Raw genomic sequence first — 12,965 nt, forward strand, 5'->3', positions numbered from 1 at the left:
ACATAAATCATGATATTGTTTGTATTTTCAGAAGTTGCTAATTTACTTTGAGTTTGTATCCAGTATCTAATTGGCCAGCACAGAAGCAATTTGAATAGTGTACAGTAGCAAGATAGCGTAACTCCTTTTATTTCCCTCCAGCAAATTTTTTTTATTGCAGTAGGTAGCACGGAATGAATTGGGTTGGGGTTATGTGCTAATCTCTAATTATTCTGAACTGTAAGTTATTATTTGTTAAAATAGAATTATAGCTTGTTTGTTCAAGTTTTATTTACCTAACCGTAGTAAAGTTTGAAAAGATTCTTTAAACACTAGACCAAAATTTAGGTTTTCTTGTAGCAACGGTATAAGAACAATTAAAAATAATGGCACTATTTTGTTAATAATCACTTGCTTTGATTTAATAATCATACTGAATTGTCAATTCTTTTAAGTGCAGGCTAGCAATCCAGTGAAGGTAACTTTGGAAAGTGCATCATCTTCAGATACTGAAGAAACTGTCTATACTCCTCAGCAATTGTTGCAAATGAGTACTGTGGGAGATTCATCTGATGCAATCTCAGTGCAGCAATATAATTGCTTAAAGGTATTTGCATATCTCAAAACAAAAACTCATTATTCATATTCTTAAGACAAAATTTCCTTGTTCAAATATTTAAGTCACTTTTTATCTATGCTTATAATCTTCAATCTTCAGTCTTTGATATGGATTACTGAACATTTTTGTAATTCAGAAGTAGGCAGAGAATTTGCTGTACACTGAAATAGTCATGGTAAGATTTTATAGTTTACTAAGCTAATGTTAAAACTTAGATTAACAGTTTTTTTTAGAGTTAGAACTCTCATAAGTACTTGGGTGCTTTTTGTTATTTGTAAGGGTTTTTCAAGAAAGTTACTCTTGATATTTATTAAAATATTAAAGTAAATGCAATTTGTTAAATACTATAAATTTAGAGATCAGAGAATTAAATGGACTAAAATACAGCAGAAGTATTTTTGTTAAAAATGAGTTGCTAACTTATGCCACTTCAGATTCGCGTCTTAAATGCATTTTCTCACAGTAGCTCATGATTTGATAGACAGCAGTTTCAAGGTATCATCCAATTAGCTGTTGCATGTTTGTACTTTGTTCATCTGCTGACCTAATTCAGCTTTGTTAACCTGTACTTCCTAGCGCTGGCATGTAGTTTGAAGTCAAGGCTGCTGGATGGCTGTTGGATTACAGGACATGTATTGCTTTGTTTGTAATATGCGATATTTGAGTTAGAATTTATGTTGGGGAAATCTAGATAATCCAGTTAACACTTTAAACTTTAAGGTACTAATTTTAGTCTGAGAAGCATAAGGGAAGGTAAATGAAATCCATAACAGGAATTGGATTTCTCTTGAGAGCAGGATAAGGTCTTTGTTGTCCTGGTTGAGTGAAAGAAATATTTGGTTTATCCAGGATTTGTATTTGTTTTGTTGCTGGACAAGTAGGTAAATGATACAGAACTGAGCCCAAGTACAATTGAATATTGACAGGGCATAAAAGAGTTACTTCTGTAACTGGTTGGTGATGTTGAAGTATGATTTATTAACTTGGAGCAGAAAAGGCTAATTTAAAAAAAAACTGAGTTTAGCTCTGATTAGATGACCCACAACCATATACAGAATTGTGTACTTGTATAGAATAGATAGATTATTGTCTACTATGAGGTAGTATTACTTCTTTATCCTCAGCTTTAGAGGAAACCCAAGCTACTGATTGGAGTATCTAAATCAAGCCTAAACCAGCCTTTTTTATGCCATGGACCAATACCTTTAAGCAAGAGGTCCACGGACCCCAGGTTGGGAGCCCCTGATCTAAATTGTCTTCCATCTGTTGATACCATCAAGACCTGTCAATTTGATCATTGAATTTCTTAAACTTTATTATTGAACATTCAAGAATCAGTTACAACATTTTGTTTCAGATGGAACTGGAAGAATGTCATTTAAGGCTGGAAGAAGAAATGAGAGCACGAACAAAGGCTGATGCTCGATTAATGGAGGTAATGGGAAAGTGAACTTCTTCCTATCCTCTGGTAAATTACTTTGTAGTTCATTTAGCATGATTAGCAATTGGAATTTGTAATTGTTTTCTTTAGCCATGCTTGTAAGTGTAAGCATCTGGGATTTGGATGAAGAAGGAATATGATTGAGCACAGTTTCTATACTTATGATACTTGTTTAATTTTTTGTCTCCTGTCATAAGGCCAAAGCAGAGTTATGAATTTTGAATTTATTCTTGTGACCAATATTATCTTGACTCTGTGGAATTTTGTACATACTTAATTCATTTTCAGCACATCAGGTTTTTAAAATGTTTTGCATTCAAATTGATTAACAGTAACAAAGTTGAATCAAACTTTTGACTGTAGTTTCAGAATACTCAGCGTTATGCTCTAAGAGGATAACTAAGGAGCGAGTAGATAACTCAGGGAAAATGGAGGGAACGTGTGCTTTAAGGTGGATGTGGGTCAGGTCCCAAATTAGTACTTTGCGTCAGTATTTATCAAGAAAGACATGAAGGATAGGAGCACCAGTATGGAGCATGCTAATTTGCTGGGGCATAAGGGAAATAGGGATAAATCTGGAAACTATTAACTTGTGAGCCTCAAATTACTGTAAAGATTTTTTAGGGATAGGATTTATAAGTGTAGCAGCCTGGGAAAGATTTTACTGCTAATGTAATGGTCTTTCTGTAGAAGCGGTGTTTGGGTTATGGTTAGAGATAACGGTTGCTTTGGAATGTGAGCCATCCCATGAAGGGGGAGTGTTTTCATGTTGTGTGGTTGACACTGGGGTGAGCTAGGTCTTTTGGTTTGGCAGGAGATGAAGGGAGAAGATGCTGGAGGGAAGAGGTCATAGGACTCGACCCAGAATGGGGTCATGATCCGAAGTGCGGGGAGATCGAAGGAGGATGGGCGAAGGGGAAATTGTGAGTTCCAACTTGTGCACATTAGACTGTTCCATTAAAATGGGCCCTTTTGTGTTTTTTTTTTGCTTTAATTGTATGTGGCGTACTGTCTGTTACTTTGTGGTACTTATTTGTAACAGGGTAGCAAATCACACAGCATCCACACAAACAGGGAGTTTCAAGGTGGGCTCGCGCCTCAATCTCACATGCTTGGCAGGGCCAGAGATTGTTATCCCTAGACTTGCGCAGCTGACGGAACCAGAGTGTTTCATAAGCATTTGGAAAACCACAGCCTAATTAGGGAAAATCAGCATTACTTTGTATGGGACAAGTAAGTCTTAATTACTTGATCGAGTTTTACAAGAAGGTAACAAAGGTTATTAATGAAGGTCGAGCTGTCAGTACTGTCTATGCGGATTTTAATAAGGCATTTGACAAAGGTCCTCCATGGAAGGTTCATCCAAAATATAAAAATGCATTGGATCCACAATGAATGACAATTTGGATTCAGTATTGGCTTGCCAATAGAAGACAGGATAGTGATTGATGGAACTTTTACCAGCTGGAGGTCTGTGACTTGTGGTGCTCCACAGTAATCCGTGTTAAGACCTCTGCTATTTATCGTCATATACAAATGAGTGGGTTAGTAAGTTTACAGACTGTTGTGGTATCACGAGAGGGTGAATAAACTTGGGTTGTTTTCTCTGGAGCATCAGAGGCTGATGGGAGATCTGAAAGAGTCTTACAAGAGGCACAGAGTGGACAGAGAGCATCTTTTTTCCCAGTATTGAATTGTCTAATACAAGGAGGCATGCACTGAAGGTGGGGGGGGAGGTGAATGGGGTAATTTTATTACTCAGTCGTGGATGCCTGGAATGTGCTGCCTGGTATGGTGCATCAGAGAATTTTAAGAGACGTTTGGATAGGCACATGAATGTAAGGAAGATGGAGGGATACGGACGTGGTATAGATAGGAGGGATTAGTGTTTGGGTGTTTTTGATTTGCTTCTTAGCTGGATTGGCACAACTTTGTGGGCCGAATGTCCTGTTCCTTTCTGACTAACAGACCCCAATCTGTTAAGTTAGACAACCTCTCCTCCTCCACTGTCACCCTGAACACCAGTGTGCCTCAAGGCTGTGTACTGAGCGCTCTTCTGTACTCCCTTTTCACCTATGACTGTGTTCCTGTACATGGTTCTAACTGCATAATCAAGTTTGCAGACGACACCACGGTGGTTGGCCTGATCAGAGGGGGTGATGAGACGGCTTACAGTGACGAGGTCCAGCACCTGGCCGCGTGGTGTGCCAACAACAACCTGCCCTTGACACCCAGAAGACCAAGGAGATCATTGTGGACTTAAGGCATGCTTGGAGCCACACTCACATCCCCATCTACATCAATGGAGCTGTAGCGGAGCATGTATCAAGCTTCAGATTTCTTGGTGTCCACATTTCCGAGGATCTCATCCGGTCCCTGAACTCCTCCATCCTGATCGAAAAGGTACAACAGCACCTTTATTTCCTGCGGAGCATCAAGAAAGCTCACCTCTATCCCAGGATACTGATGGACTTTTACCGCTGTACCATTGAGAGCATACTTACCAACTGCATTTCAGTGTGGTATGGCAATTGTCCCGTATCAGACCGCAAAGCACTCCAGCGTGTGGTGAAAACGGCCCAGTGGATTATCGGCACCCAATTGCCCACCATTGAGAACATCTACCATAAATGCTGTCTGGGCAGGGTGAAAAGCATTATCAAGTTCAGCATTCAACACCATAATTCCATCCAGACTCGACAGGAAGCTCAGAGACCTTGGCCTTGACCCTGCCTTGTCCAGCTGGATCCTGGACTTCCTGTCAGATCACCGGCAGGTTGTAAGAGTGGGCTCCCTCACCTCCACCTCTCTAATTCTCAACACAGGAGCCCCTCAGTGCTGTGTACTAAGTCCCCTCCTTTACTCCTGTATACTCATGACAGTGTCACCACTCACAACTCTAATCTGCTAATTAAATTTGCCGACAACACTACATTGATTGTCCTAATCTCAAACAATAACAAGGTGGCCTACAGGGAAGAAGTCATCTCTCTGGCACAGTGGTGTCAAGAAAACAACCTCTCCCTCAGTGTCACAAAAACAAAGGAGCTGGTTGAGGATTACAGGAGGAATGGAGACGGGCTAATCCGGATTGACATCAATGGATCTGGGGTTGAGAGGGTAAACAGCTTTAAGTTCCTTGGCATCCACATTACCGAGGACCTCACATGGTCTGTACGCAACAACCATGTGGTGAAAAAGCCACACAGCGTCTCTTTCACTTCAGATGGTTGAGGAAGTTTGGTATGGGCCCCCAATTCCTAAGAACTTTATACAGAGGCACAATTGAGAGCATCCTGATTGGCTGCATTGCTGCCTGGTGTGGGAACTGTACCTCCCTTAATCGCAGGATTCTGCAGAGAGTGGTGCAGACAGCTCAGCGCATCTGTAGATGTGAACTTCCCATGATCTAGGATATTTACAAAGACAGGTGTGTAAAAAGGGCCCAAAGGATCATTGGGGACTGGAGTCACCCCAATCACAATCTATTTCAGCTGCTACCATCTGGGAAATGGTACTGCAGCATAAAAGCCAGAACCATTGGGCTCTAGGACATCTTCTTCCACCAGGCCATCCGACTGATTAACTCACGCTGATTTGAGTGCATTTCTATGTTACATTGACTGTTTTGTTTACTGTGAATTATAAATTACTATGATTGCACGATACACATTTATACAGAGACGTAACATAAAGATTTTTACTCATGTATGTGAAGGATGTAAGAAATAAAGTCAATTCAATTCACTACAAGATCATCTACCTTATTCCATATTCTGTGTGTATTCAAATATAACACTTTCAGTCCTCTATTCATCACCCTTTCCGATTTTGTACCCCTGTTACAATACAACTTATCCCACTGTCTGCAATTTTGCTGTATCATCTGCATGTCCTTCTTGACAGTCTCACTACACGTTGCATTTAGTGGTATAGATTTTCGCTGATGTTAGCCATTATCATCTTGGGAAAAAGGCTCAGGCTGTCCATTCTTATCTATGTCCCTTATTATCTAATCCACCTAAATCAAGTTGCCTTTCCTTTGCTCCAAAGAGGAAAAATCCGAGCTTGAGCAACCTTTCCTCAGAAAGCATTTTCTCTAATGGAGGTAGCGTTCTAGTAAATTTCCTTTACACCTCAGAATCAGAGTCAGGTTTAATATCATGGACATATGTTGTGAAATTTGTTTTGCTCGTATACAATAGTGAGGTACTCTTTCTCTTAGAGATCACAGGTCACCAGATGCTGCAGAGATTTGCACAAGTGTAGTTTTATTCTCCCTTTCAAGCATGCCTAAAAGGCATTGAGCTCATCTGGGAGTGAAGCATCACAGCCATTTGTGATGTTAGGTTTCACCTTGTAGGAAGTAATGGCCTACAAGCCCTGCCAGAGTTTCACTCTTAAAATAGCCTTCTGTAGTCCTTACCTGGACATCTTGAAAAGTTCTGGATCACCGGTCTTGAATACCACAGGTTTAGCCCTTAGCAGACTACAAATCTCCTGGTTTATCCACAGCCTTTGGTTTGGGTATATTGTGTATTTTCTCACAGGCACACACTCATCCACATAGGTGTTGAGGAAGTCAATGACAACTATGGTGTATTGAGACTTGAAGATGAATCCCTGAATATTGTCCAGTCCACCGACTCAAAGCAGTTCTGTAAGTGCTTCTCTGCCTCCCTTGACATTACCTTCTTGGTCCTCATCACTGGTGCTGTGGTCTTTAATCTCTGTCTGTACATTGGGAGTAGAAGCCTAGCGAGATGATCGGATTTTCCAAATTGCAGGTGTGGAAAGACGGTAAGCGTTCTTGATGGAGTGTGACAGCTGTCAAGTACGGTGGCTCCTTTGTTTCCATAGGTGATATGTTGGTGGTAGTTGGTCAGAGATTTTTTCAAGCTGGCCTGGTTGAAATCCCCACAGTGACAAGGAAGGCATCAGGGTATACTGTTTCATTACCCCTAATCACAGCTCAGCTCCTCCAGGGCCTGCCTGACATTGGCTAGGGGTGGGGTATACACCATTACCAGATGATGGAAGAAAGCTCCCTCAGCAGATAGATGTTCCAGATCGGGTGAGCAGAACTGAGACAGAATTGCTACGTCTATGCACCATGGTGAGTTAATCATGAAACATACTCTGACTTAACTATCCTGTCTTTGTGGGAAATGGTGAAGCTCTTTGGCTGCAGTGTAGAGCCCAAAATGGTGGGGGTAAGCCTTGTTTCTGCGAAGCAAACTGCACAGCAGTCCTTGATGTCCCTCTGGTATTGACACCTTCTAGTATCTGATACATTCTATAAAGCTTCCACATCCTTCCTCTGATGAAGTATTGAGAAATGAACACAATATTCCAAGTATTGTCTAACCAGAGTTTTATAGAGTTGCAATGTTATCTTGCAGCTCTTGAACACAATCCTCTTCACTAATGAAGGCCAATACACCCTGCGAATTCTTAACCACCTTATTAACTTGCATGGCAACTGTGAGGAATCTAAGGACTAGGACCCCAAGATCTCTCTATTCTTCTAAAATAACATAAATCAAAGGAAGTCTGTAATTTACTAGTTAAATTCTATTAGGTAAGCATTTACATTATGGGTCTAAAGGTATTGCATATGCTGGAAAGCCCAAATGTTCAGTGGTCATTTTAGACCTCATGAGTGGTTTCAAAGAAGAAGACTGTTTATTTCCTGTCTCTCATCTGATCTTTGTTCTGTATTGTGCTTCCCTTTTCTCTTAATGAATTAATGCAGAAGTTCCATCATGGATTAGATCTGAGCTTTGTTATACGTACACCAATCATATACCAATTTGTGATGGAACTATGTACTATGTATCCTACAGTAGATTTTTGATGAAAAACATGTTGAAAATAAAGGAATTTAATAATAAATTTTAACTGTAAATGTTCACAAGTGCTAAACCTCATGACTGGATTGAATATTTTAATCTAGAAAGGAAGTTTTAAGAAAATCATTAAATAAAAAGAATAGAATAAGCAGTACAAAAGCAAGCCATTCAATCCAATGCAACTTGTATTCTATTTCTTTGGTATCACCTCCCATCCCATCATTTACTTTACCCCTTTATATCTGTTCTTATTTTTTTTCAATCACACATATAGTCCTTTGCTCCTTGGGCTGTTTGACCACGGTAATACAATAGCTGATTTGTCTTGGCCCGGTATCTTTCAATAACTTAGCAATATTGATATAGTTCACATTTAGAAATTAGTATGGCAGATTGTTAGTTAATAATTGCAAAAAAGAAAAATTTGATGCTCTAATCTCCAAACTTCTAGAATGAATTGTAAAGTAATAAAACCATAAGACATTGGAGTAGAATTAGGCTATTAAGCCCATGAAGTCTGCTCTGCCATTTCATCTTTGCTGATCCATTTTCCTCTCAGTCCCATTCTCCTTTCTTCTCCCCATAACCATTATAATAAACTGATTTCATTTAAAATTAACAGTTGATCTGAAAAGCAAACACTGCTTGTAGAAGAGAGTACCAAGCTTCTACCAGTTAAAAGTTGTATCCTTGTTTCAGATTTGAAAAGCATGGCTCAAATTATAGTTTAAAATCTCCAGATGCTCAGCCAGCTGAATTTCCTCTTAGAAGAGTCTAAACTATCCATCTAAACTACTTCCTGTGACAGGAATTTCTACATTAAAACATTTTGTAAGGAAATAAATTTGTTCATATTTCTGTATTGGATTTCTTAATTGAACCAGCTATTCTTTCAATATCAACCAAAATTAGTTTACTGTTTCCTCAGAAGTAGGCCATATTTGCCCAATATGTCTGTCTATTTGCCCAATATGCCAGTTTTTGGAACAATTTCATATCCTACTACTTTTCTCTGTGATCTATTTTCCCCTATTTCCATCAAAATACCCCAGATTCTACCACCGGGGCAATTTACAATATCCACTTAATCTACTAACTCATAGGTTTTTGGGATGTGGAAGGAAACAGGAATTCTCTGGGGAAATGCATGTGGTCACTTTGTTGCAAACTGCACACAAAGCCAGCATTGGAGGTCAGGACTGAACTTGGGTTCACAATGTAACCTTAATGTTTCCAAGAAAGTGTATTGCTTTTCAGTTGAATATATAAGACCATAAGACATAGGCTGAATTGCCTAATTCTGCACCTATCAAGTCTGCTACACCATTTCATCATGGGTGATCCTGAATCCCACTCAACCCTATACATCTGCCTTCTTGCCATATCCTTTGATGTCCTGACCAATCAGGAAACTACCAACTTCCGCTTTAAATATACCCATTGACTTGGCCTCCTCAGATTCACTACTTCCTGGCTGAACAAATTCCTCCTTACCTCTGTCCTAAAAGGTCACCCCTCAATTTTGAGGCTGTGCTGTCTAATTCTGGATACACCCACCATAGGAAAAGTGCTCTCCATATCCATCCTATCTAGTCCTTTCAACATTCTGTAGGTTTCAATGATCTCCCTGCATCCTTCTAAATTCCAATGAATACATGCCCAAAACTGCCAGATGCTGGTCACATGTTAACCCCTTCATTCCCAGAATCATCCTCGCGAGCCTCCTCTGAACCCTTTTCAATGACAACACATCCTTTCTGAGAAATGGGGTCCAAAACTGTTGACAGTACACCAAGTGCCATCTGGCTAGTGTCTTATAAAGCCTCAGCATTATCTCCCTGCTTTTATATTCTATTACCCTGAAATAAATGCCAACATTGCATTTGCCTTCTTTATCATAGACTCAACCTGTAAATTAACCTTCTGGGAATCTTGCATGAGGACTCCAAAGTCCCTCTACACCTCTGTATGAATTTTCTCCTCATTTAGATGATGGTCTGCACTATTGTTCCTTTTACCAAAGTGCATTATCATACATTTCCCAACACCGTATTCCATCAGCCACTTTTTTTGCCCATTCTTTCAAATTGTCTAAGTCCTATTGCAATCGCATTGCTTCCTCAGCACTATCTACCCCTCCACCTATCATTGTGCCATCTATAAACTTTGCCACAAAGCCATCAATTCTGTTATCTAAATCACTCACAAACAATGTGAAAAGTAGCAGTCCCAATACTGACCCCTGAGGAACACCACTAATCATTGGCAGCCGACCAGAAAAGGCCCCGTTAATTCCCACTCATTGCCTCCAGTCTGCCTGTATATTTATATTTTTCTCTTTCAATATTTTTATTAATTTCTATATAGAAGAATAGAGTACAAGAAGATATATATTATAAGTCAAAAAAAAGATAAAATATTATCAACTACAACATATTTGAGTCACACTTGGAATCTCATTACCCTATATTCATGTAAATTGAATTAAATCTTAATATTGAAATGTGATAATTTTAATATACAAAAAAGTATCTAAGCCCAGTATATTTATATTTTTAAATATAAATAAAAAATACTCCTTCCAGTCCAAACCAACAAGGTTTATGGTTATGTTGCAGTAGATATGTGGCTCTCATTAGTAAGTGATCTACTTTCATGTTGTTTTCAAGAAGAGTTATTGGTTTTGATTTTCCAGAAAAGGATTTTTATGGGGGATGGTTGGTCCCTGAAGAGTGTTGTGGAACAGTGAGGCTTAGGAATACAGGTATATAGTTTGCTGAAAGTGGCATCACAGGTAGACAGGTGAAGAAGGCATTTGCATGCCAGCCTTCATCAGCCAGGACATTGACTATTGGAGTCGATATATTCTGTAACAGTACAAGACACTGATGAGGCCACACTTGGAGCATTATGTACACTTTTTGTTGCTCTGGTTAAACCAGAAAGATTTAGACTTTTTTATTCCATGGATTAGTATCATTAAGTAAGGGGTTGGTGGACTCCTTGTTGGTAACCCCTGATTTAGAGGTTGCAGCCAGGATTTGAGGGACTATATTTGAGGATTTATAGGGACAGTCTGAGCAGGTTAGGACATTATTCCTTGAAGTATTGGAGATTAAGAGGTGACCTTAGGTGTATAACGTCATCAGGGGAATAGACAGAGTGAATGCACTGTCTTTTTTTGTCCAGAGAAGGGGGAAAAAAACTGAAGGGCATAAGTTGAAGGTAAGACGTGAAAAATTTAAATTGGACCTGAAAGGTAACCTCATGGAAGATGGTGGATATGTGAAATCGAGAGGAAATGGTGAGGCAAATAGAATTACTTTTAAAAGACATTTGGATAAATACATAGATCAAATCAGAATCGGGTTTATTATCACTGTCCTAAGTGAATTTTTTTGATTTGCAGTAACAATACAGTGCAAAGACAATATAAATTACTCAATAAATAGTGCAAAAATAGAAATAATGAGGTAGTGTTGCCTGTGATTTTCAGACTCTTGTTACTTTTCCTGATGGTAGTAACAAGAAGAGGGCATGTCCCAATTGGTGAAGATCCTAAGTGGTGGATGCAGTTTTCTTGAGGTACCACCTCTTGACGTACTAAATGGTAGGGAGGGTCATGCTCAAGATGGAGCTTACCAAGATTATAACTCTGCAGCATCTTGTGATCCTGTGCATTGGAGCCTCCATACCTGGCTGTGATGCAACCAGTCAAAATGCTATTCAATATACATGTATAGAAATTTGCAAAAGTCTTTGGAAGCATAACAAATCTCAAATCCTAATGAAGTAGAGCTACTGGAGTGTCTTCTTTGTGATTGCATTTACCTTTTGGCCCAGGGGAGATCCTCCCAGATGTTGATTTCCTTTCCACTGCTTACTCCTCACTAAGGACTGGTGTATATTATTGTGGTTTCCCTTTCCTGAAGCACGCATCAATTCCTAGGTCTTGCTGATGCGGAGTGTCAGGTTATTATTGTGTCACCATTCAACTTGCTGATCTGTTTCACTCCTGTACATTGCCTGTCATTACCTTCTGAGATTTTACCAACAATAATGGTGTTATTTGCAAACTTTTAGATGGTATTTGAGCTGTGCTGAGCCACATGGTCATGAATGTAGATAGAGCAGAGCAATGAGCTAAGTACATATCTTGGAGGTTAGCAAGAAAGAGATAGCATTGATCCATACTAACTGTGGTTTCCCAATGAGGAAGTCAAAGATCCAGTTGCTGAGGAATGGAGATCCAGGTTTTGAAGCTTATTGATTAGTACTGAGGGGATGATAGAGTTGAACACTGAGATACAATCGATAAATATCAGTCTAGCTTAGGAACTGCTGTTGCCTAGGTGCTCTAAAGCACAATGGAAAGCCAGTGAGATTGTATCTGCTGCAGACCTGTTGCAGTAGTAGGCAAATTGTAGTAGGTCCATGTCCTTGTGCAGACAAGAGTTAATTTTAACCATCACCAAGCTCTTAACATGGTAGATGTGAGTGCTACTGGTTGATAGTCATTTAGATAACTCACCCTGCTCTTCTTGGGCACCGGTATGATTCCTGCCCTTTTGAATCATGTCAGAACCTCAAGACTGCAACATTGACCGACTGAAGATGTCCTTGAACACTCCAGCCAATTGGTTGGTACAGGTTTTTGGCACCCAGCTAGATACACCATAGGAACCTAATGCCTAGTGAGGTTTCATCCTATTGAAAGATGCTGTGACATTTACCTCCAAGATAGAGATCACAGGGTTGCTAAATGCTGTGGGAATTAGCTCAGGTATAGTGTTGCTCTCCCTTTCAAAGCATGCATAAAAGGCATTGGATGTTGGGGAGTGAAACATCCCTGCCATTTAAGCTGTTGGATTTCATCTTATAGGCAGTAATTGCATGTAAACAATGCTGCAGTTGTCATACATCCAATTGTGTCTCTAATTTCACACAGATTTGCCAAATTTGTCCTCGTATTGTCCAGCCTGTAGGTTGTACCTGGACATCTTGTCGGATTATAGATCACCAGTCTTGTACGCCCGATCTGGCTCTCAGCAAACTGAGTATCTCCCGGTTCATC

At 39.7% G+C, this 12,965-nt stretch overlaps 1 protein-coding gene across 4 annotated transcripts in view; it reads left to right on the forward strand.

Annotated features, from left to right (window-relative positions):
- Positions 1-12,965, forward strand: part of cep78 (centrosomal protein 78) — a 117,442-nt gene that overhangs the window by 92,731 nt on the left and 11,746 nt on the right. For all 4 annotated transcript variants that reach the window (XM_073070405.1, XM_073070422.1, XM_073070414.1 and 1 more), the window contains 2 exons: positions 440-586; positions 1,956-2,033. In XM_073070405.1, coding sequence (XP_072926506.1) covers positions 440-586; positions 1,956-2,033 — 225 coding nt within the window. The remainder of the gene's footprint in view (positions 1-439; positions 587-1,955; positions 2,034-12,965) is intronic.

Source organism: Hemitrygon akajei, chromosome 2 (genome assembly GCF_048418815.1).
Source record: "Hemitrygon akajei chromosome 2, sHemAka1.3, whole genome shotgun sequence".
Classification (NCBI taxonomy): Eukaryota; Metazoa; Chordata; class Chondrichthyes; order Myliobatiformes; family Dasyatidae; genus Hemitrygon; species Hemitrygon akajei.